This window comes from Helianthus annuus, chromosome 14 (genome assembly GCF_002127325.2).
Source record: "Helianthus annuus cultivar XRQ/B chromosome 14, HanXRQr2.0-SUNRISE, whole genome shotgun sequence".
Classification (NCBI taxonomy): domain Eukaryota; kingdom Viridiplantae; phylum Streptophyta; class Magnoliopsida; order Asterales; family Asteraceae; genus Helianthus; species Helianthus annuus.
In genome coordinates this window covers 119,995,900-120,022,296 of record NC_035446.2, presented here as the reverse complement: position 1 = coordinate 120,022,296, position 26,397 = coordinate 119,995,900, and the positions used below count along the sequence as shown (strand labels likewise).

Genomic DNA, 26,397 nt, shown 5'->3' with positions numbered 1-26,397 from the left:
AGGAAACCTCATGAACATAAGGATAGGTTAGCCTCTCCATTTGCTCAACGGAGCCTTTAAAAACATCAGAAGCCTCGGGACGAAACAGGGGTGACTTCTCCAAAGGATGTCCGGATTCATGAAGCTTTTAACCAGCAATAAGGCCTTGGTGTTTCCCCAGGTTAAGAAGCTTAGTATAAACATCACCAAGGGCAACATTGAACTCCCTGGAATGTAAAAGATAAGTAACAACCTGCTGGAAACCATGCTCAATTAACCACTGATTGTCAGCAGTAGCACGACCAACTAAAGCCTTTAACCCTTCTTTCTCCTCACGAAAAGCCTGCTGCTGAACGGCCAAAGTCTCGCGGTCAGCTTTTAACTTCAACAAGTTGGCTTCAAAACTCTTCTTCAAATCACCCATCTCAATCTCATGCATCTTCTTCAAATCACTAACCTCCTTCCGCCATGCTGCCTCTTTCTTGGCAAAACCAGCTATCTCCTTTTTCATCGATGTCAGGGAGGATTTCATCTTATCCTTCTTCTTGGAGAATTCCTCATATTCTTGCATCCTTTGACGAAAACGAGCAATACCCTGAGGAAGCATAGCAGCAAGGTTGCAGGTACTCAAAACCATCCGAGACAACATCAAGTCATCGTCCATCCCAGCAATGGTCTTGTGCACAGAAGGAGGAGCGAGGTGACTAAGAGCATCCTCACAAACAGCAGCATCTTTGAAGGTGTCGTCATTTTTCACTAACCAAGCAGGCACATAAGTCCCTTCAGGATCCAACCCTTCAACGTCCCTGCTTGAAGACTCCTGAACAGGGGTAGAAACAACCTTCTTGCTTGAAACCTTTTTACCACGAACAATCAACTCCTTGTCCCTCTCAGCATCTGCTTCAACGCCTTGATCTTCCGAAACTTCAATATCATCACTCAACTCCACTGGTTCAGTAGAAGTGGATTGAGGACCAGCTTTCAACAAACGACGAGAAGATCGGCGGGTTGAAGACTTGGGAGCGTTGGACTTAGAAAAACCCTTGACATTGGCAACACTAGCATAGTCCGTGCCCTCAAACCTTTGCTCGGCAGTCCTAACCACAACATTCTCACCCGGAACAGACGGAGCATCCTCAAACACAACATCAGAAGTGTCATCACTCTTGATGAAATCCAAAGCAGACATGACTGACAAAAGTAAAACAAAAGCAAATAAGTCATATGTAAAAAGAAATGAGTAAAGGGCAAAAAGGGAAAATGCATACCAGTGCCATTTCTCATTAGTACCGGATCCCGATCGGCCTTCCCCCAAATGTTACTAACCCCTAAAAGCACTAACAAATGTTCTGGGAAGGGACGAACCCTCGAAGGGCATCCCCGAATGGCTGTAAGAAAGGCATCGTTCAACTCAGATTCAGAAGGCTCCGGATCGTTAAGAACAGCATCCGGATGCCTCCACACCATTTTGAAAGGAACAATAGACTCGGAAACCCAGAAAAAGCGATCTTTCCAGGACCCAAGTGTTGTAACCATGGATGAAATAAGATAAGTGTCAACCTTTGATGTCTCAAAGGTGAACCGGTCACCATTCTTAGCCAAACAAAAAAATCGCCGGAAAAGCAACAAAGAAGGATCATATCCAAGAGCACGACACAAAACCTCAAAATGCAAAACCCTAGCCATCCCCTTCGGATGAACTTGCCCAAAAGAAACCCGATAATACTCCAGCAAGTTCAATACGAAAAAAGAAAAGGGATAACGAAGATTCGACCATTGAAAATGACGACAGTAAAGAGCAATCGAACCAGGGTTCGGTTTATCAACAAAAACATCGCAAGCAGGGGCAGTTGGGTTAAATTTTTTATCAATGCCATATTCCATACAAAATAAATCTACCTCCTCTTGTGTTATCCGAGAAAATGATTTTGCTAAGTCCTTAAGAGCACCCATTTTCGAAGAAACAGAAAACGAAGAGTGAAAGGCGTAAAGAAAATTAACCTTAGAGAAGGAAGATAAATGGCAGAAACTTGGAGAAGTTATGAGTAAAATGGAATGGATTTGCAATTATAAAATAAATATGAACCTACAATAGGGGTAATAAAGGCAATAAAATAAACTTCTGCAAAACCGCCACCCTATCAACTGCCATACATCAATCAAATCAACTGTCAGTCATTTAAAATTCAAATTCAAATATTAACTGCTTTCAACCTTTCAACCCGTCAAGCAATGAACCCTTGAAACCTTCAAGCGATAAAACACATGCATAAAAGTCAGAAGTCTTTGAGCATACTACCCAAAAACCTCTGACTTGGGGGGCTGATGACGGGGGTAGCCCAAGATTAAATAAAGTGACTAGATATGCAAATGCTTAAATGGTTAAAAGGTTCACTGGTTGAAAAGCTGTAAGATGGGAAAAGCGAGGAGTAAACAGTAATCAATCACATCCTGAGCTCGCTTCACCAACCCTCGGCCGCAAAAGCAGAGCAGGTCTGCACAATACACGTTATTACCCAGGGGTCAAAAGCCTTTAACCCCAAAAGGGGAAACCCTCCACTGCAAGCAGGATTACTAGTCTTGTACATGCCACTTTGGGAGATGTCTTCCCTTATAAAAAGACATCTCATTTACTCCAAAAGACATTCGGATCAGTTGAGATTCTCTCATCTCTGGTCACTCGTGGAGTACTTGCTCACGTCCAAGTCACTCCTTATCACATCCACCACACACATTCTGTTTGCTCTCACTTCTGCATTCGAGTACGCCTCGGAGAAAGAACCTTCAGCAAACAACAATTACAAACTAGTAAACCTCCTTCCACGTCTTGCAAACGTGGGGGGACCCCGCGACCTGCGTTAGGCAAGGTTGGACCCTTCAACCTTTTTGCCTAATCAACTCAGCTACTATCTTTGGTCTCGTGTTTGTTGCATCAACAAGGATTAAGATAACCAAAAAAAACAAATGTAATAACCGAACCAATTGGAAAACCAATAATTTGGAAATGATTTTTTCTTTATAATTGCTAATATGTTTCATTTGTGTTTAGATGCGTATAAATAATTGAATTAACATTACCAAATCTATATCAAAGTAAATTTTTATATATTTTTTGAAAGAGTTGTATTATAATTTTATTTATAAATAGCATATTAATTGTCATTTCTTCAGCGCTAGTTGCAATCTACCAAGAGAACCTCGATATACAACCCTAGTTGTGACCTACCAAGTGAACCAGGGGCGGATCTATGTAGTAGTGATGAGTAGCCCAGGCTACCCCTCAACTTTGTCGGCCAATGGCGCTTCCCTGAAAAAAGAGTGTTACACATACGTAAATATCCTGAGTTCTTTCCATAGAATTATTCAATTACTCTCCCTGAACTTTCTGAAGAAGAAGAAAGTGTTGGAAGAAGAAGAAATGTTTGATAAAAAAAAATTAGGGTTGCAGGTATGATGAAACGAAGAAGATGATATGTTTAGTATGTTTTTTTGGAAGAAATAAATGTGTTATTTTGGAATTGACAAATGGCTCATAAACAATGATAAATAAAGTCAAAGGATATTAATTTTGAAGTCCCACAGTCTTGTAAAGATAAATGACTCGAAAAGCATATTAATGTTTTATAAAGTCATTAATTTTAAAAATATAAAAGAAAGTTTGGGTTGCCATTATGTTTGTTGGTTTTAATGAATAAAATTGCAACTATAAATTTTAGTTGGGCTAGTAATGTTTGAATAACGACTCGTGTGCTTTTAATATGATTAACGACTCATGTGTCCTAAGATGACTGGGTTACAAAGTTGTCTTTGATTGGGGATTTTAGCTAGTTCTGATTTTGGAGTGAAAGTTGTACTAGATTAGAACCGGACTCAATTAACTTCTGAGAAATCTGATTTTGGAGTGATTATCTTTTTTTTATATGATCCAACCCGATCCGAACCTGACTGAGAAAATTATTATATAGCGATGAACAAATAGCAACTAAAAATTTCCGCCCCCATGTAAAACGTTTCTGGTTGCGCAACTGTTGTCGGTGACGTGAAACATTAATGAAAAAATAATCGTCTTCGTTTTATGTATCAATACTCCTAGGTCCATATTTTTTTGGGATACCCCTGAATTTATCTTCTAGTTCCGCCACTGAAGTGAACCTCGACCTAATCCATTCCCTTAGCTCATATTACTTGCTGGATAAATATGCTCCCTCAAACCATAGGCTCCGACGACAATGATAGTGTTGGATGGAGTGTGAGAAAAAAGGAGATGATGGTCGATGAGAAAGACAAAAAAGCTAGGTTGGGTATTATAATCTTGTTATACTTAATTTTTAGTTTTATAATGTCGACCCATTAAATTTTCAAACTTAATAAGAAACTTCTACAACTTTTCATAATTTTTATAAACTAAATGTAAGTGGATGGATTTCTCACTTCAAACTTAATAAGAAATTTTTACGACTTTCATATATAAACTAAGTGGATGGATTTCTCACTTTTTTTACTTTACCTAAAAGTGCTAACTGAATCTTTCATTATTAAATTTGTTGGCACTTTTTCTTTTTTTATATGTTGACTTATTTAAGGTCATGATATGCATGATATAGTGTTTCGTAATTAAAAAAAAAAAATCAAAATGAATATGATGTTGTCATCATGGTGTATCTTAAGAAAATATGTATTATATTAACATATATGATGGTCGAAATCTAGAAACCAATCGCCATAATTGGTTAATGGACTATAAACGTCTTATAAAATGAAATTATAGTTTCTAATTTTGCACCATATCCTTATCAATTTCACACTTTCATTGAGGAGCATCCACGACTAAAGTTCCCATATGGGCCACGTAAATTTTATTTTTTTTGAACAGTAAATTCGGATAACCGGGAAAAATCCCTTCTTTGAGAATTGAACCCAAAACCTAATGCTCCTTAAGCCTTATCTCCACAAAGATACTACTAGGCTATAATATCAGCCTTTTTCCTAGAATTAAACTTTTTATTATTATTATTACTGGCGGTAAGACCCGTGTGCAAACACGGGTCGTTTCTTAGAAAACCATGCATAACAAATATAAACGATGAGTATAGTTATATTTATATAGACTTATAAATAAAATAAATAAATAAGTCAGTCAGTAAATACTTAAAGTTTAGAGTATAAAAACTTAAAGTTTAGATTGTGCTGAGTCTTGTTTTTCTTCCGTAAATGTCTGAAGAACCATTTTGATGATGTAATCTTCTTGAGCCTTGTCTTCTTTTGTTAATTCACCCATCTGCTTTTCTTTCCTTCTTTGATAAAGGATGCTAGCATGTGGAGCAGTGGGTCTCCTGATTGGCAATTTTTGTTGTTTAACTTGAACCACTGCTTCTAGATAATCAGGCTTTTTAGGAGCAGTGGGATCTCTCTTCCTTAACTCTTCCAACTTTTTGTAGGTAGCAAACACCTTTTCTTCTCTCCACCTTGTAACCTGGTTCCTTGACCCATAATCAGTAGTTATCAGCTCTTCTTTCATTCTTTTCAGTTTCAAGGTCCTTTCAGGTACATTTTTCTTGTAATTGGCCCAAACTGGAGGAGTTTGCTTTACCTTGTCTTGAATCATCTTTTGAATTCTGGTTGTCTCCTATTGCAGTTCACTGATGGTCCATTCTTTGTATTGATACTTTTCTCCCCTGTACTTCTTGTATGCCATTATGTATTCAAGATAGTCATTTCTCATGCTTTCATCATCTTTTTCTGATAATTTCTGACAAAGGACTTTTGAGAACTGCTCTAAAGTTCTAACTTTGGTGAGCAGGTATTGATAATTTCTTTGAATCTCTTTGTTAGACTTTCCCTCTATGTCTCTTTTAGATATATCCTCTACTTGTTAGGCCTTTATTTTGAGACATTCTTCTATATTTCTTGGCAAAGGATAACCTTGAACAGATGGAAGTTTACTCTTTTCAGGATCATCTTCAGAGTAGAAGGATTTGATTTCCTCCTTGACTGCTGGAAGATCTAGAGGATATTGTACTCCTGCAGGGACAATGGCAGTGTTTTGATTGAAGGGTTGAACTGAAGATAATGGAACAGGTTTTGGAATGGTGACAAGAGACAGTTGTTGTGTAGATGTTAGAGTTGAGGAAGTGTCATCTTCCAGTACAATGTTTGTTATCTTTCTCCTTTTGTGCTTTGGAGAAGTTGGTGGTGTATTTGTGGGTTGAGTGGCAGTGATTGAAATAGTGGGTATCTGACTAACAGCTGTTGAAACAACTGGTCTTTCAACCACTGTGGTCACTACAATAGTTGATGTGTCAACTGTTGTTTTCTGCTTTTTGGCAGCTGATTTTTGTGGTGGTGATATTGTTTTTGGTATGACAGTGGATTGAGTATGGGTTGATGTAGTAGTGATGGCAGTTGTTGAGATAACATCTGTTGAAATAACTGAAGTACCAACAACTGTTGATACAACATGTGTTTTAACATCTATTGGTTTGGACGTTTGATGAGACGAACTTTTGGGGATTTGAGGAGTTTGTTTGATGGTTTTGGAAGGTGTGGTTTTGGGTTGGCTTACTTTTCTGGTAGGCTGTCTTCTTTTAGGTTTAGAAGTACCCTACTCTTCAAACCTTTTAGACCCTTTCATGTTTGCCTTTAATGCTGCAAATGCATTTTGAGTCTCATCAATCTTTTTGGAACCATCTGGCCTTGGGATTTCTACCACAAGTTTGGACATTCGAACTGGTGGCATGTATAAACCATCTTCTTTTCCCTTCTTCCCTTTAGTTTTCTCCACCTTTTTGACATCATCAGGATTTTCAATATAGATGATTGAAGGAGGAGCAGTGTCAGTAGTTTGAACCAGATGAGCTTTAATGGCTTTGATATCTTCTTGAGTATCTTTGTACCTAGCTTCCATAACATTTCTGACCATTTGAAGTTGAACTTCATGCTGTTGATCTGCATATTCTCTTTGTTTGTGAAGCAGAGGTTGAAACAGATGCCATAGCTCAGCAGTGGATGGAGCAGATGTTGCAGATGGTGAAGCAGTGGATTTAGCCTTTTGAGCTTGTAACAACTGTTGCAGCATAGTTTTGATTTCTGCAACAGATGTGTCAAGTTTATCAACCCTCTCCGTCAATTCTTTGTAGTTTAAACCATCACCCAAGTTAATGGGATCATCTGATTTCCCACCAGTGGTGGTTGTATCAGTGGTTGACTTAGGAAAAGTTTCCCAAAAATCATCCACTGATGCCCCTTGTTCTCGGTATTGGGGACTTCTTTCTTCAGCAAAGCTTACCATCTTAAGGTCACCAGTGTATAATGTAAACACACCAGTGGACACTATGTTTCCCAAAGAAGAAATTGCCTTCAAGGGAGTCTCACTAATGAAACTATTGTCCAGGTGTAAACCAGTGGGTTCAACACATGTAGTAGATGCTCCACTTGAACTACTGACATGAATTACTTGTAATTCCTGCAGTATAGCCTCCTCAACTGTTGGTGGGTTAGCAGAGATAGAGGTACCAGACTCAGTCACTTGTTGTGGTATATTCTCATTGACAGGTGATTGAGAAGAATTGATTTTTATCTGAGCTATATCAAGTGTATCCAACAGAGGTATCATTGATTGTGGTGTTCCTGTTGACACAACCTGATCCTTTTGAGAGGATGCAGGAGGAGTTTTAGGCTCAGGTTGAGATCTTTCTTCCATCTGCTGTGAGGAAGTAGCAGCAGTGGTTTCAGGTGACTTGTGTGTTGTCAGATGTGTTACCTCTGGGATCTCGTCTTCCAGAGTCACCTTTTTGGTGGGTTTGGGGGGCTTTTGGATAGTTTTCTTTTTGGTCTTTTTGGTGATTTTTGGTGTGGGTTTCACAGATATAGGTTATAACTTGTTAAATCACATTATAAACTCCGTTAACTAATGTTTTGAATGATTTTTGGTTATAGGTTATAGATGTAAAGTGTTGGATGAAGATCAAGCGTAAACCAGGATCGAACACACAAATCGACAAAGCTTCCGCTACTTTACTATTCTCTTTTGTTACCATACTTATGTAACTCTATTATAACCATCTTTTGGGATGTGTTAAATTTTTGTAAATATCGTTTGAAGGGCTGAACATATTGTTGTTTTATAAATGTTTTTGAAAAAATGACGTTTAAAATGCAATATATATTATATGAAATAGTCAATAAAAGTAAGGGTCTTACATAATGGTGATGATAAAATGTGGGGTGGTTAATGGTGCGACATGAGTAATTTAAGGGGTGAAGGTTTTAAATGGATATGGTGGAGATAGTGGCAGCGGATGATGGTTGCAAAGGTGTGTGAATTGGTATTGATGGTGGTGAGGGGTGAAGAGATCTGAGAACATACCTGTAACGATAACTTGGTTATCGATAGTGATGGTGGTGAGGTGGGTGGTTGCGGGTTGTGATGGTGATGTGGGTGTGTGGGTGGTGGTCGGTTGCTGGTAGTTATGGTGGTACGGTGGGTGGCGGTCGGCTATGTAGAGAAACAGGGGTGGGTGGGTTGGGTTTTATAATTTTATTTTATTTTTTAATTTTATATGACAAAACAATTTGTTTTTATTAGAAAAAATAAAGAAATTAAGACAAAAAACAAAAAACAAAAACAACCATGTAAAATGATCAAAATACCCCTGAATTAACGTTAAAAATGGATTTAATTTGCGGGTTGAACGGAAACAATATAAAAATGGAACCTTATGGGCAAAGATGAAAAAAACAACTATTTGAACTAAAGTAATATTTATGACCAAACCAAAAGATCTAAAATGACAATTTACTAAAAAAAAAAGATAGAGAAAATAATAATTAATTTGAGCAAATAACCAACGACAATTTTATCTTCTTTTATTGTCATATTTTGTCTCATATATTTTTCCTTTTCTAACTAGGCTTGTTGAGTAAAATGCAATTTGACACCCTATGGTTTACCCCAGTTTGCACGTTACCTCCCTATCTTCCACTTTTCCCACTTTGCCTCCCTTTGGCTGCATTTCATTATACATTGCCTTCCTCCGTTAGTTGTCCGTTTGTTTGACCATCTGACTTTGGGTGAAAAGACTAAACTACCCCTTTTCTATTACAGTTTGCGCCCTTGTGGTTTAATTATATTACAGTCACCAACCACCATCATCGCCATCATCACCACCACCCACCACTACCACCACCAACTGCAACACCGTTGTTCATGACCAAAAAAAATAATAAACATTACCTAATAATTAACAACCATTAAATCCCGTTTTCACACAAAAGCTTGGTGATTATATTGTAAGTTTCAACGTTCAATTCACAACCCAATTTGACCATCTCACGACCAAGATTGACAAACACATCAACACCTTCAAAAACACCAATCTCGTGAATAATCGTGTTGTATGCCACCAAATTCAACTTAATACCCTTCTTCTTCATCTCGTTATACAACTTTACACCCTTCAATAGCTTCTTACTCTTGCTTTGAATATCATATAGAATATGAATACAAGTCTCTCAGGGCCGGCCCTGGGAATTTATGTATCCTGTTCGAGCTCAAAAAAATTGTGCCCTTAGGCCTTAACGAAATTAGGAATTTGGCTCACCAAAGGTCTAAACCTAATGCAAAAGGGGTTAATAACTAATCAAAACCATAAGAATAGTTTTGTAAGGGGGCCTATATTGGTGTTTGTATGAGTGTACCCTATTAAAAAAATATTTTACATATACATATCGGATTTTTTTCATGAAAAAACGTGCCCCTCGAAATATCGGGCCCTGGCCGGTGGTCCTCCCCGCCCACCCCCAGGGCCGGCCATGAAGTCTTTACAATTAACCCCATCTTTATCTGTGCATTCCCAAAACTCTCTAAACTTCGCCCACCACCTCATCTTAAACCATCCACGAAGATTCATATTATGAACTTTAGTACCCATTTCAAAACTCACAGCATTATCTTCAAATCTGTTAATCTTTTCCTAAACACAACTCTTTTGCTTCAATCACACGCTTATACTCACACAATGCATCAACAAGATTCACAAAAGATGTTTCATCATTCAAATTAAACTCACCCAACTTATTATAACAATCAATTGCTTCATGAACAAGGTGTGCGGAAGCATACCGCTTGAACATTATACGAAATGTGGCGTGGTCTCTCTCAGGCCTTTCGTCGAGCAGTTGGCGTGCGAGATCAAATTCGAAAAATTTACACAATATATCAACCATATGATTGTAGGTTTCTGTGGTGTGTTTGAACCCGTGCTCAGATTCGACCCAGTTGAAGAACTCCATTGTTTTTGTTGAATGTTAAATGAGTTTGTTGATTTAAACTTAACATTCCCGAGATATTTAAAACACTGTTAGGGTTTATATCTAAATATATTATTAATAACGTCATCTGGTTCTTATTTCTGGTCGAACCGGTCTGACTGGTCCGACCAGTGAACCAGTAAGGCGTCCGATTCGTTGTCCGATCCGATTCTAAAACATTACTTATCACTAGGTAAGGGCGTGTCAAAAAGTGAAAGTCCCAATAAAAGTAAGGTCTACTTTTAGATATTTGCTTAGTTCTTAATACCTTAAATTATCTTTTTTTTTTTTTGAAAAGAACACTTCATTAAAACACCTCCGACCCAACCGGGCAAAAGGCCAAACAAACAACAGCACCCCCGACCCAAACGGGCAAAGGGCAAACAAAAATTACAACATATACAAAGGGAATTTACACCACTCCGTCCATATGATATAATTACATGGATATCTACTTTTAAACCAAGCATAACCTCTAGATTTTATCTCCCCGATGATATCATGCGGACTACCAACTTTCTGGTTAAACACCACCTCGTTCCTTTCTTTCTATATGCACCAGCAGGCGATAATAGCCAACCCATAAGTCACCATATTCGCCTTCTTACCGATCTTGATAAATTTGTTAACGTCTAGAATATCTTTGAACTCAAAAAAGAATAAAGGCGGGACGTTGCACCATACGCTGAACGCCGTCCATACTCGTAAAGCCACCGGGCAAGCCGTGAACAAATGCTCCACCTTAAATTATCTATTACATGTAATAAAAAGAGACAATACACTTTATAAATATATTTTACCAACCCTATGACTTATATATTTATTTATAATTTATAACAAGTGCTAATATTCACAGTCACGAGTGAAGTTGATGCGAGTAATCTTTTGGGGTTTAGTGACAAACATGTGGCACAGATTCTAATTAGCACAAAAGAACACAAATTTTAGGAATGTTAAAAGAATGTCTGCCATTAAAAATTGTGTTTTTCCCGTTGTTGCATGCTTGTCATCATTCCCTCCAACGGTCATTTTCCAACTTTAACTGTAATAATATACAAACCGCACCATCGAAATAGTGACCTTAAAACGGTCAAAATAAAAAAAAAAACGTTAAAAAGTTGGAAAAAAAGCTAAATTAATAAAGTTGGAGAAAAAGTTGCATAATTAAAAATCAATTATGGGGTGATGGCGCCATGGCGGTATGGATGAAATTATTGATGAAAGAAACACTTGTTGCATTTTTTTAATTTTAGTTGTATCATAAAAAGACAATATTGCAAACCTTTTGTTGCAGTGACGGATCTAGCCCATTAATTTAGGGGTATCCTAAAATAATCTTTTACCGAGCAATCATACAATAATAAAAAAAAGAAATTTATTTTGAGGCTTGGGCTATATTTATCAATTGGGCGTCTTTCATTTATATTATACTTAATTTGTGCTTAATTATTATACAAATTTGGTGTTGTAAAATGTTTGTGCTTAAAAAAAATTGGAATTTTAATAAATTAAAGTATCCTATTTTTTAGGGGTATCCCCGTATTTGTTCAAAGGTATCTTTTATATAAAACCGAAAAAAATTACACTACGAAAACGAGGTTGAGCCGTAGCCCGTGATACCCGTCATTATATTATAAGTCCACCACTGTTTTGTTGCAAAGTTTTATGTAACATTATGATAGATACCCGTCATTATATTATAAGTCCACCACTGTTTTGTTGCAAAGTTTTATATTAGGGTGAACGGGGCGCTTTGCGTGGAGGGGTTCGGTGAGGCGAGTCCCCGAGCGGGAACACCGCCGCCGACCCCTCGGGGAGTGTTTGCGGGGAGGGTGGCTCGGTGGGTGTTCACCGCACAAAAAGAGAGGAGAGAGAGAAGATGCTGAGAGAGAGAGAGAGAGAAGATGATGAGATGTAATTAAGAGAGGAGTGCCGCCATCAAATTGAGGGTGTGGAGGGAGTTAAGGGGGAAGTTGATGTGGCGCGTGCTGATTAGGTGTGGGTAGAGGTCACCCCCTCCCCCTTAGAGGAGTGCCCCTTATTATCTATAGTTAAATATCCAAAATAAAAAATAAATATTTTTTTTCTTCTTCTAATATGTGTAATAATGTTTAGTTATTTTTTTAATAGTCATTTGATGATACATGAAACACAGAGTTAATAGATGAAAAGAAAGAGAAAATGAATGAACATTTTACCGTTACTTAAAGTGGAATATAAGGTAAAAACCACTTGAATAATTTTATATTTGATTATTATTTTAATTTAATAGCATTGTAAAAACCACTTGAAATAATTTTATGTTTTGATTATTATTTTAATAGCATGAATTTTGAAGTTTACAAAAAGAACTCTTTATTTGATGTAAAATTTAAAACCGATAGGAGATCAAGTATTTCAAAATAGATATATACGTCCATTGTTTACCTTTCACATACGTGAAAACTTATTATAACCCTATATGGATGATCTTTATACCTCAATATCCAATATCTTAACTAAGATAAATATAATCAACTATTCTATTAAGTTAAATCAAATGGCTTTGACCTAAATTGTGTTGGTACATAATTAACATTAACAAATGCATATACATTAAATATAGAGGATAATTTGGCAACAAGAACCATCTTTTAATATAATTAAAGTTACAAACCCAGTATTTTCTATAATATATATAAAAACATCATTTATCTGGGTATATACACTTTGCTAGACGTATGAGTGCAATTCTAATATGACACGAAATTTATGACTTGGTTTAGTCTAAAGAGGTTCAGATTAATTACCGAACGAAACTACACATATTTAGGTTTTGGTCAACCTAGTAGCTTTGTGGGTTGACGTACATATTTTATAATTTAAAAAATATGTTTTATATAATAATAGTATAAACAAGTTGAACATGTTATGTTTTATACATCTTTTATTTTGATTGTATTAAAAAAATAAGTAAATAAAAATTCTAGGTAAATTAGATTGTGCTTATAACAATCCATATATATATAGGGATGGGCAAATGGTATCGTGTACTGGTACCAAACTGGTATCGGTATCGAATTTATTGAACTGGGTACATTTTCGACACTGACTTTTGACATTTTCGATACCGGTATTTACCGGTTTTACCCTCAAATACCGCTACCGTAGCAGTACTGGTAACGCAACGTACCGAGTATATTTGGTACCGGTACCCACTTTTAAGGATTTTCAGTACCTGTACCAGTTGGTACCGAGCTAATCTCTAAACATATATAGATGTATTTATGTTCATGTTGCGTTTTAAGGCTCCCAGCTAGAGCTAGAGCTATGGTTTCTTCTTAAAAACATTGCTTCAATGAAATGCTTTGAGTTATTAATTTTAAAACATGTATAGAAATTCCTTCATTAAATGTGGATGCCTCTGTCTGACATTTGAGATCTCATCTCCTTTGTTGACGGGTCAAGTGGAGGACAGCCACGGCTTGCTTGTTTTCGGGATCCGACTTGTAATTTCATTTTTTATTAATTAAATTAAACGAGTTAACGTTACCCGCGCGTTGCGGCGGGATGTTGACTATTAAAGTTATTAGTAAGTACATTTTACGAAAAACAAATATAAATTACATTTTAAAATATTATATGTATAGAATGAGAGCATAACATTCATCCACCGTTTCATGGAAAGACAATAAACATTCATATCAAACCAAGATACTTACTCAACCAACAATTACATCACACAAATGTCATGTTTGATACATATGCTAATACATAGATCTATAAATATAAATTAAAATTAACTTTAATAAAAAAAACAGTAACTATGACAGACAAATTGCCACATTAAAAATCAAAACCATAGACTTTTTTCACAGTTTTCCACAACCTAATTGTTAAAGACAGAATTTTAAATTCACAAAAAATCAAACGTCTTTGATTTTTCCGTATTCCGTAATTATTATATAAATTTTATGTCAAACTATTCAAATAATTACTCTATTATTAGTATATACAGGGTCGGCCAATCCGTGTCGACATCCGAGGCCTAAATTTTTAAAGGGTCCGAAAAATTTTTATAAACTTTTATATATATATATACTAAATTATATATTCAATATATGCATCTATTTATTATGCAAAAAAGTGTTGGTATGGAGTGAAAAAAACATCTAAAAATAATGTAAAGATCTCAAGTTTAAGTTGGCTCCACCTCCAAAATTTTATTTTTTAATTCATTTCCCCTTAATCACAACTTTGAGCCCAATTATTTTTGTCGCCTGAGGCCTATATCTTTTTAAGATTTATCGGGGACGGCTCTATTTATATAAAAATAAACACTTTATCTGTAAACTATCAAAGTATGATTATTTAAATTTGTAATTACATTATATTAATGTTAAGTGAAAGGGTCACATTTTATGCTTAAAGATGGAACAAATTTAATATATAGTTATATAATTTACCATGAACTTTTCAAAAGAAAAATATATTTTACCATCAGAGAGGTTGGTTATCAACAGACACGACCACACTCCCCCAAATATCTCTCTCTCTACCAACACACAAACATAAATCTTTCAGAATTAGTAACATGACTCTCCCTTTGACGTGATTTGGGATCGTTATTTCCGGCGAATGGAGATATGGGTGGCAAATCATCGGCGATGGCAACAAAAATGATCCAGATCTGGAAAGAGAGAGAGAGAGGGGCGGTAGGGTGGGTTTCTCCGATTACGCTTGAATCTTTGTTCTTTGTCGGAGTAAAACTGAGATTTAATGAATCACTTTTCTGATATTTCTGTGTAGATGTTCAAAATAACCGACTGGTTGGTGTTTTGAGGCAACTTGCGTTGCGGCTGTTGGAGTTTCGGTTTCAAAGTGATTAATTGAGTTTCTAAATGCAACGGTGGGGGTTATATATGGTGTGAAATGGTGGCAGACGACGGGGGAAGGGCTGTTGGAGGAGACGCAGCGGTTTGGTTATAACTGTGAAGTCATCACGGTAAATGACGGTTGGAGATGGAATAGTTAAACGTGGTAGTTGCCGGGAATTGTTACTGGGGGGAAAGAAACGGTGGGAACGGTTACTATTAGTTTCATTATGGTTGACGGAAAACGGTGACCCTGTGAAATGTGACGGTTTTAAACGTTGATTACTTCAAATGGTGCATCCCCGTATTCATATTCATAACATGTCGGTTTGTTTTTTCTTTTTTTCAAACGGTGCGTCGTTATGGATATCAATTGTAAAGTTCCGATGTTCTATTGTTTTCATTGATTCCATAACGTTGTGACCGCTGTTGTAAAGTTCCGACGGGTGTTCTTGTTTTTTATTGGGTCCATAACGGTGTGACCATAACGGTGTGACCATAATGGTGTGACCACCGCTGCAAATTTCCGACGGTGTGTTCTTTTGTTCTCGAACGTCACTTTTAGAAAGCCAACTTTTAATGGTGTGGTGCTTTAATCGTCACAGCCTTTCATTTTAGAATGTCGTCTTTATTTGCCGATTATATTTTCTTAAATAATTTTTCCAACGGACGCGATTTTCTAAGAGATGCGACTATTAAACAAAAGAGGTGACCCAAGTTACTTTTTGTAGGGTTATATAATTTATGAATTTATTTTATTAGAAATAGCAAATAATAATATACTTTTAGCATTATGTCCTACAACTTCAAACGTTGCTTCAAAATCACCATAAATTTAGAGTTGCATATAATCTAATCATTCCATAATTTCTGTAACGTGTTTTCATGTTTTTCAGTTTTTGTTGCATGAATCTTGTGAAGAAACACCTTTTCTCACCAAAATGAATTAATAAAGAAATACAAAGTACCTGGACGCTCTTTATATAAAAGTAATTATTATTATTATTTTTTTTATTATTATTATTACTATTACAGTATACGTATAATATACTTGAATGTAGCACGGGTGTTTCAAAAGTGTTGAAACTACTGAATCCTCCAAATCTAGCTAAATCAGCTAGCTGGTTTGGGTTAGAAATAACATGGTTTGGTTTATGGTTTGAATATATTGGTTTACGATTTGGAACCGGCCTGGTAAATCGAACCTATCAAGATATTAATTAAAAAAAATAAGAATTTTTTTGAAGCTCTACATTTGATAAAAATTCAAGTATATTTAACACTTATAATACGTATACACTATTCTAAATGATTTGATGCTCTTAAGTTCTTTTCCTTCACTTTTTATTGATTCTTAAAAGATAAAACGTCAGGTCTTTTTTTAAGACTACCACTTTTTGCTAAACTTCCAAATATCTTGAAAACTTTGAAAATGATTTAAAGAAAAGAAAGGCCCAAACCATTAAACCGAAACATTTTGGCCACTCCGGCCGACCAACCAACTCAACTGGTTTGGTTGAGTTTGTCAAAAACTCATAGCTACCCAGAATTCCCGTCAAAAGCCGGACCGTAAACATCCTAGTAGAGTAGTAGATAATTTAAAAAAAAGGGGAATTGACCTGTAATAATCCCAACTAGACGTCGTTGGCCATTGCCAGTCTCACCTTTAAATATTCCCCATGTCAGTCCCACATTTTACTTATTTTCCTCCATCGGTCCTCAGTTAAAAACTTAACGGAGTTAAGATTTTTCTGAATTACAAGCTGACGTTTTAGGTCTTTTGATCAGAACGAGAATACGAGTCGAATGATGTAAAACTTACTTTGAAATTGTGCTCCAAGCAATGAAAACGTGCTTCAATTCGGGTGTTTAAACTTCCAATTAACAAAAATCAAGTCGTTTGGAGCATCGTTTCGAGGTAAGTTTTACATCAATAGACTCGTATCCTCGTTCTGATCAAAAGCCTAATACGTCAGTTTGTAATTCAGAAAAAAACTTAACTCTGTTAAGTTCTTTTAACAAAGGACCGGTGGAGGAAAAATAGGTGAAATGTGGGACTAACAGAAAGAATATATAAAAGTGGGACTAGCAATGGCTAATGACGTATAATTGAGATTATTACAGGTTAATTCCCCTTTAAAAAAATGTCACATACACTTGAAAGCAAAATATACAAACACTTATTACATTACAATTATTACAATTCTTACACTACTCTGTTTAAAATTAGTTTTATATTGATTACCTATTAAACAATTATCCTATAGAATTTCTGCAATAACTTAATTTATGGACTTTATCATAGATCAAGCTCTTATTTAATTGTTTGGCATCTTCGCATGACCCTATCACTCGCACTCGCATTGTTCCCCACCGTTTCCATTATACATACACATACATTATACATATACTGCAACTGTACCCTCCCTCCCCTCCCACCCTCACGGTATACATGTGACCAATCTCCCTCTTCCTCTCTCTCTCTCATAAATTCTTCCTTCCCCTTCAAAACCCACCTGCAAGAAATGGCCTCTTCTCACTTCCCCTTTTTGGGTCTTCTCTTATCCCTGTTTCTTTCACATGTTATTGTCTTCACTTATGCTAAGGTCAGTCAGTCTCACTATGCCCTCATTCTTCTTCTTATGGTTATTGATTTGATGATGTTAATGGTGTGTTTATTTGGTTGAAGGTTTATGTAGTGTATATGGGTAGCACTGACAGTCAAGACCCTAATGAGATTGTGTTGCATAACCATAGAATTCTTTCCTCTGTTCATACTGGCAGGTAGTTAGTTAGTTAATACTTAATCCTTAAATCCCATTACAATTTTTAGTTTTTTTTTCCTTTCTAATTTTTTATTTTATTTTATTTTTTAGTGTGGAAGAAGCACAGGCTGCTCACTTGTATAGTTACAAACATGGGTTTAAAGGGTTTGCAGCAAAGTTAACGGAGGATCAAGCCCTTCAAATTGCCAGTACGTATCTACATATACAAACAAATAGATATACATATACATGTATACTTATATAAAGGGTTGCTTATGTGGTTATGTTGTGATTGCAGAGATGGAAGGGGTGGTTTCGGTGTTTGAAAACACGAAGCGAAGACTTCACACGACACATTCATGGGACTTCATTGGTCTGGCTGAGGAAGAAACCATGGAAATCCCAGGTTTCTCCACTAAGAATCAAGTCAATGTCATCATTGGTTTCATTGATACAGGTATCATTTCAATTCATTTCAGTTGATTATGTTTGTGGGGTCAAGTTAGAATGAAGTGGAAGTCATTCAAGTTTTCAATCAGATATTGCTTTAAGATTTGTAATAAATACCACTTTTAACACAGTAAAAAATCATAAATGATTTGGTTCAATGTATTATTATTTTGTAATTAATACTGAAATTTATGATAAACATCAATGTTAATATAGGAATTTGGCCGGAATCACCGAGTTTTAGCGATGCGGGTATGCCTCCGGTGCCAGCTGGATGGAAAGGGATATGCCAGTCAGGGGAAGCATTCAACTCTTCAAATTGCAATAGGTTTTATTCAATTATTCAATCGTTTCCAAAATTGATTTAAAATGAGTTGATTAGTGTAACTTATGTTCGGACCGTTTGATTTTCTAACAGGAAAGTGATAGGAGCAAGATATTATCACAGTGGATACGAAGCTGAAGAGCATAATAATCTCGAAAAGCAACAAGAAGATGAATACGACGATGATCCAAAGAAGAAAGTATCCTACCGGTCACCACGAGATAGCAGCGGTCACGGAAGCCACACAGCGTCCACAGCCGCGGGTCGCTACGTGCAGAACATGAGTTATAACGGGCTGGCAAGCGGTGGAGCAAGAGGCGGTGCACCAATGGCTAGGATTGCTGTATACAAAACATGTTGGGATTCGGGTTGTTACGATGCTGATATACTAGCTGCGTTTGATGATGCTGTCAGAGACGGGGTCCACATTATGTCGCTGTCTCTTGGACCCGATGCTCCTCAGGGTGACTACTTTAGTGATGCGATTTCCATCGGCTCGTTCCACGCGGTTAGCCGTGGGATAACCGTTGTTTCGTCGGTTGGTAATGAAGGAACTAAAGGGTCGGCTACGAATCTCGCTCCGTGGCTTATTACAGTCGCAGCTAGTTCGACGGATCGAGAGTTTACTTCTAAAGTTTTGATGGGAAATGGTGTTAGAATAAAGGTAACCTGCTAGTCATTTTTATAATTTTAATTAAGTGGTTTGTCAAATTATACCAGTCTAGGCTAATTTCCGAATTTGTATCATTTCCGTCACTAACATTCTTGAAACATGTCAGTTCCATCCAAAAACTTAACGTCCGTTAAAACCTACCGTTTAATGAAGGGTAAAAACGTCATTTTCCTTTTTTTATTTTCCTTTTTTTTCTGTTTAATAGGGCTTAAAAAAGGGGGAAAAAGAAAATGACGGTTTTACCCTTCATTAAACGGCAGGTTTTAACAGGCGTTAAGTTTTTGGACGGAACTGACATGTTTCAAGAATGTCAAGGACGGAATTTGTACAAATTTGAAATTTGGCCTGTATTGTCAAAGCGTAGGGACGAAAATGGCAGTTAACTCTTAAAATTAAGAAAAATGTCACAGTAGATACATTATTATGTTCATATTTATAATTTTTTTTATATATATTTTTGTGATTTAACAGGGAGAAAGTCTTAGTATGCATCAAATGCGGGCCCCAGCAAGAATCATATCAGCTTCAATAGCAAATAGGGGTTACTTCACCCCTTATCAATCCAGGTGAAGAAACAGGTACTTTTGTTAATGGTCTACAAAACACACTTTTCTTGTGTATAAGTGTTAAAATCTTCTTTTTTATATAGTTACTGCTTAGAAAGCTCATTAAACTACACAAAGACTAGAGGCAAGGTGTTGCTATGCCGCCACACAGAGCGGTCAACAGGGTCAAAGCTGGCTAAAAGTGAGGTTGTCAAAGCAGCCGGTGGAGTTGGAATGATATTGATTGATGAAACCGACAAGGACGTCGCGATTCCGTTTGTGATCCCCGCTGCAATTGTTGGAAAACGAATGGGAAACCGGATTTTATCCTACATTAATAGTAATACGCGGTATGTACCTTCTACTTATATATATATTTAATTAATTGCGTTCAAATAATGTTTTTTTGACTTGGTATTAACGCGGGTTTCCGTCTCAAAATAGCAATGCAACATTAAGGATTTTCGCTTCGAATGCTAAATTAGGAGCACAACCTGCGCCTCGAGTAGCATCGTTCTCTTCTAAAGGTCCTAATGCTTTAACCCCGGAAATATTGAAGGTAAATAGTTGACGTTTGTGTTGCGCATTTTACGACATACATATTTTTAATATTATTATATAACTAAAACTATATATAATCTTTTTTTATAGCCGGATATTGCAGCTCCAGGATTGAATATCCTTGCAGCATGGTCACCTGCGGTCGGAAAAATGAACTTTAACGTTCTTTCGGGGACGTCGATGGCTTGCCCACATGTAACCGGGATTGTAGCCTTGATCAAAGCCGTTCATCCCACATGGTCTCCATCTGCGATCAAATCCGCTATCATGACGACGGGTAAATCTTAAACTAAATCTATTAAGTTTAGTAGTTATTAATATCTTTAAAAATCTGATATAAAGATCAATAATAATGCAGCTACGGTCTTTGATAAGAACGGAAAACCAATGAGAGTTGACCCTGATGGAAGAAGGGGGAACGCCTTTGACTATGGCTCGGGCTTTATCGACCCTACAACGGTGCTTGACCCTGGTCTTGTATACGACGCGGAGCCCACAGACTACAAATCGTTTCTTTGCTCGATAGGTTATACCGAGAAGATGCTTCGGCCAATAACTAGAGACAACAGCACTTGTAACGACCGAACATTTTCGATGCCTTCCAGCTTCAATTATCCTGCGATTTTAGTACCGAACCTCAAGTCAACTTTCTCGGTTTCTAGAACTTTGACTAATGTTAAAAAGCAGAAACAAAGAACTGTTTACAGAGCAGTGGTGACAACTCCACACGGGATTGAAGTCAGTGTACGCCCTCGCAAAATAGCCTTCACCCGTTATGGTCAAAAAGTCAACTTTACGGTTACTTTTAAGGTTTCTAAACCGTCTCAAGGTTATGTGTTTGGTTACTTACAATGGAAACACAGAAATTCGCGTGTGACTACACCTTTAGTTGTGCGAGTCGCGCCTTCTAACTTGGGTGCAACTGTATAATGAGGAGCAAAAGGGGGATATAGTTTGTGGTTAGCAAATATACACATGTTTTTGTTCTTTCTGTTTTGTGCACTTTTCTTGAACATGGTATATATATATTTATGAACAATGTAAATTTAGTATCTTGCATTTTCTGTTTTTTTTTTTTTTTTTGCAGTATCAATCTGAACATAAAAAGAAATAATTTAAATAACATTATGAATCCAACAAAAGGAACATAAACCACTTGAAAAAAAAAATATGAATCAAAGAGTCATCCATGATCCAATTATTATGCTTCTTTATGGGAAGTAAAACAATGCACTCAACTAAATTAAATATGCCAATCTGGAAAATCTGTTCCTTTAAGCATAATGAACTAAGCTACATGAAAAGTTGAGCATTTTCAACATACCCATTCCTATTTTATTTTTACCCCTAATATCATGATTTCCTTGATGGTTAATCTCACTCTAATAAAACTGTTTTCCCTGCATGGTGTACAAGTACTAGATGCCCTCAAGAGAAGGCATGTACTCAGTTGACTTTGTCAACTTAATTGTTTTGTTATTTTCCATTGGTGCCAAACCCGAAAACTGGGCGGCAACAAAGATAATGAATTCTAAACTAAATAACAGAATGAATTCTATTACAAAAACGAAATCACAAAAGTGAAACTCCTTGCCTGAGCAAACAAATGAAGCAGAGGAATCAATCAGATTCCGTACCTAAAAATACCTGAACCTACCTGATTCCGGTTTTTTAATACCCGATAGAATAACCAAATTTTTAAAGTATATTTTATATTTACTTTACATATTTTAGATTTAAGTTTTATTTAAATATATATTATAAAGCAAATAGTTTGTACCACAGTAAATTTATTTTAGTAAATTTATTTTATCGTAATTAATTTTATATATTTTTATATATTAAAAACTAAATTTAACTTTTAAACATATTTATCTTTGTGTAATATTATAATAAAAAAGCTTATTTTTTAAAGTTGGCTATTCATATCTGAACCCATATCCGGTTCCAATACCCGGTTATACCCGAACCCAATCATACTCTACCCGGGTACATAGGGTATGGTTTTTCTCCTCAATCCCGTACCCAAACCCTTACCCGATTTCTCTCAATACCCGATTTTCCTATACTCGATCATACCCGGAACCACCGTACTTAGAACCGGGTATTAAAAAACCTGATTTGTGCACTTCATCAACATCACATATATTTGTTAGAATATTAAACTTATAAGTAAATTGCAGTTTTCATCCATATGGTTTGCATCAATTCACACGTTCCGTCCACCCTTAACACCTCTCATACCTGACGTTTGATCGTTTCACACTTTACGTCCCTGGATCTTAACACATAAACTAACAGAAAAGTTAACGTGTTAAGGTCCAGGGACGTAAAGTCTAAAAAGATCAAACGTCAGGGACGCGGGGTGTTAAGGGTGGACGAAACATGTGAATTGGTGCAAACCACGTGGACGAAAACTGCATTTTACTCTACACTTATACTATGTATTATATTATTATGTAATTGTGTAACATTAGTGACAAAACATAAATCTAGGTAGTTATTAGTTGGTTTTGCCGGTTAATTAGAGACACATCAACCGAAGGTGTGTCCCTTCTCGTGTCATTTCACAATGTGTATATGTAGTGCTAAACTTTGCAAATCGATGATACAAATCAATAATTAGTATGTATTTGATCAATTCCAATTTCCACATCCTCTAAAACTTCCTGCATAAATCATATATTCGGCAAGTTACACACAATCTTTCATCAATATCAATCAAAAGTTAAAATTTACCTTGGATCTAACACTATTTACATTTTATTAATTCATACTAATTTGTATATGTTTGGATTGACAGTTGTATGTTTACAATCTAAAAAACTTATTCTAAAATGACCAAGTGAACCAACCATGGTTCATTTCTTGTCTGAGCTAGGTGTGTACAAGAGTTGTTCAAGAGCTTCACCTGCATGCAACTTTGTCGCGAACCTCAGTTTCCTGTAATCTTCAAAACTGGTAGGGATGTATTTGCGCGGATGCTCATCATCCACAAGTTCTGGTATGGGTTCCACTACCCCTCTTGGTCCTAAAAGGAATGATACAATTGACACTCGTATCTTCGTTTCTTTGCATTGCACCCTATGCTTCACATTGTGAAATCTTCCATTGCTCCATACCTTCAATCATGATTAAACACAAACCATTATCTATAAAACAACCACCCTTTGTGCTTTTATGGCAATTCGGCAACCAATAGTGGAACCAGAACTATAATATAAGGTTCTTTTTTCCACTGGTTACAATTATTGGGCCCAACTTGTGTTTTTCTTTAAAAAAACTAGTTTTTTATATTAAAAGATCTAACAAACTTCAGTGACCGGACCCTCTTAACCCTCCTCTGGTAAGCGAGTGAAATTTAAAAGGTGGTTTGAGACGTACAGTTGCCATGTCACCAATGTTAACAAGAAGGGTGTCTGGGTCGATGGAATTGAAGTCGCCGGACTTGTTCATGACTTCTAAACCGCAAACCGCTTCATCGTCTTGGAGGATTGTAAGGAACCCAGAGTCTGTGTGTGTGTTGATACCTGGGAGTCCAACACTTTCATGGGTGAAGTGGTATTTGTTCATCTTGAACATATATGACCAATTCTTGATTCCTATATTATCAGTTTTTACCCCTAAACCTTCGGCTAATTTCTTTCCGATCTCCACAAAAAGCTCATGTACTGCTCCGGTGTATCTTATTATTGTCTCTCTGTTATGTTACATGTAAAATAGTTGAAGTAAAAAACTTTGTACTATTATTTGACACAATTTCTTATAAATTGATTATATGCATCAACAAATAAATAATCAAGTCTACTTTTAAGGTTGAATTATGCGAGACACGTTAGAAAACCAAAACGATTTTTGGATTTTTTTATTTGTATCTTTATGTGTGTTGTTTTGTTTTATTCCCTCTTTCTTACAAAAAAAGTTAATTAATAAACAATATCCATGAAAGACCGTGCAGGCTAACCAATTAAACCGCCCTTGTTTCTCGGTATATTATATTGAAAAGAGTAAATTGCCAAATTCTGATGTTTGAGTGTGTTTACCAGTTTGATTCAAAACAATTTTTCTGTACCATATTGTCTTTTACTTTTGTGATTTTTTGTCATTTTCATGGTTGTAAAAGTCCCGACTAGGCTCCGAGTACTCCCCGAGTACTCGCTACAAGGTAGGTTGCCGAGGCACGAGTACTCTTCTCCCAGGCCAATTACTCCCCGAGTACTCCCGAATACTCCCGAGTACCTCCCGAGTACTCCCGAATCCGACTAGGGAGCGCCTAGCGACTTTTGCAACCATGGCCATTTTCATCTAAATGTCTAACTTTTTTTTTTTTTTTTGCCAAAATCATCCTTGAGATTTGAGATTTTTTGTCATTTTCATCCAAATATTTGATAGAAAATATAAAGCAAATTACTCTATCAAAATCTCAAAAATGAAGGATAATATTGTACAGAAAAAGTTGTTTTGGATGAAACTGACAAACACGCCCAAACCTCAGGGACGATTTTGACAATTTACTCTATCGAAAAAAAGCCATTTGGTTGTGCTTTGCCATTCCAGCTATAGCTAAGTGGCAGAGGCTCTTAGCTTTTAGAGAAAATATCGACTTCAAATTCTGTTGTGAGGTGTAATTTAGTATTTATTGGTGTAATCTAGGAGTAGGAACAATGTAACCTTTGCCGGTATTATCAATGTTGGTATCAATATCATTAGTAGTGAAATCTACCTTTGATGAGGTGACGCATCCAGTTGAGAGCAAAAATTGTCGAGTTCACGACGGGAGGTCATGTCATAAAAGCCAAGTGTTTCGTGGAACGGATTTGTGGTTGTCGGAGCCGGCATATATCCACTCCCAGGGATTACGTCGACATTCCTGCGCTTGATCTCGACCGGTGAATCAAAGAGAGATTTAACAACAGCCTTCATCTCGGACATGAGCGTCGCTGGAAGGACTTCATGGTGGTTGAGCAGCCTAAAACAGCCCCACTCTTCACAGGCTGCGATCAATTTGGATGATTGGTTGGGAAAATCATGTAGATTTATCACAGGGATACTGCATTTCGTGGCCATTTCGTGTTGCTAAACCTGTGAAGAAAATTAATTAGTAATTTATAAAAGTGGGTGGCTGCTTCTGCTTTGCACAAAATCAAATATATGTCACAATATCACATTCTTTATTCCCAATTGCTCCATTTATATTAGAAAAAAAATAAAAACTTTACTTTTTCGTCCTACAATATACTTCTTAACTATATAAGATATTTCATATTTGGTACTTAACCTTAACTAGTATCTAGGATCCATACTTTGTGACGGGATCGTTAAGCCGAACAAAAAGTAACTATAAAAATGATGAATCACACACACATACACACGTTATGGTGTGTTAACTCGCAAAAATTTGACCGGAAAAGTAAAATATAGAAAAGAATAGCTGAATCGGGTTAGGACCTGCAAGGTTCGGGTCATAATAGGTTTGGGTTGAAATGAGTTTCAGGTTGGTTTAAAAAGGTCCTTTTTAGCTTTTATAAATTGCTATAAAATAAACCAAAACATTTCATTGCCGGTACTCTCGATTTATTTTACACAACACACAAATATGAATTAAAGAAAATCTAGAAATCCTGAAAGCTGATGCCCTCCAAAGGAACATAAACCACTTGAAAAAAAAAAAAAATATGAATTAAAGAATCATCCATGATCCAACTATTATTATGCTTCTTTATGGGAAGTCAAACAATGCACTCAATAAAATCTAATATGCCAATCTGGAAACTAATAACAAACTTTATTTAACAATTACTCAAATCCTGTATAAAGTAAACCTTTTTAGCATCGAATCAAGCTTCATATATAATCTGATTGGACTAATTATTTCCAGTTATTAACAAAACCCTAAACTAAAATTCAGAATGATTTCTCCAGCAAGCAAACAAATGAA

General features: G+C 36.3%; 2 protein-coding genes, 1 long non-coding RNA gene and 1 pseudogene across 3 annotated transcripts; 2 read left to right on the top strand and 2 right to left on the bottom strand.

Moving 5' to 3' along the window:
* Positions 1 to 9,228: 9,228 nt before the first annotated feature.
* Positions 9,229 to 10,269, bottom strand: LOC110907258 (annotated as a pseudogene).
* Positions 10,270 to 14,507: 4,238 nt separating this feature from the next.
* Positions 14,508 to 15,693, top strand: LOC110909195. Its single transcript, XR_002575231.2, has 2 exons — positions 14,508 to 14,986; positions 15,076 to 15,693. It is a non-coding gene; the product is annotated as an uncharacterized LOC110909195 (long non-coding RNA).
* Positions 15,694 to 17,548: 1,855 nt separating this feature from the next.
* On the top strand, positions 17,549 to 21,524 carry LOC110909194 (subtilisin-like serine-protease S). The gene is made up of 11 exons (XM_022154226.2): positions 17,549 to 17,746; positions 17,830 to 17,924; positions 18,017 to 18,114; positions 18,204 to 18,362; positions 18,572 to 18,683; positions 18,774 to 19,344; positions 19,825 to 19,919; positions 20,003 to 20,248; positions 20,343 to 20,457; positions 20,550 to 20,736; positions 20,818 to 21,524. Exons 1-11 carry the CDS (start codon positions 17,666 to 17,668, stop codon positions 21,387 to 21,389), a joined length of 2,331 nt encoding a protein of 776 aa, XP_022009918.1. The 5' UTR covers positions 17,549 to 17,665; the 3' UTR covers positions 21,390 to 21,524.
* Positions 21,525 to 23,176: 1,652 nt separating this feature from the next.
* Positions 23,177 to 25,578, bottom strand: LOC110909193 (2-oxoglutarate-dependent dioxygenase DAO). Its single transcript, XM_022154225.2, has 3 exons — positions 25,183 to 25,578; positions 23,844 to 24,159; positions 23,177 to 23,581 (listed from the first exon to the last, which is right to left on the bottom strand). The coding sequence occupies exons 1-3, from the start codon at positions 25,524 to 25,526 to the stop codon at positions 23,321 to 23,323; spliced, it is 921 nt and encodes a 306-aa protein (XP_022009917.1). The 5' UTR covers positions 25,527 to 25,578; the 3' UTR covers positions 23,177 to 23,320.
* Positions 25,579 to 26,397: the final 819 nt, after the last annotated feature.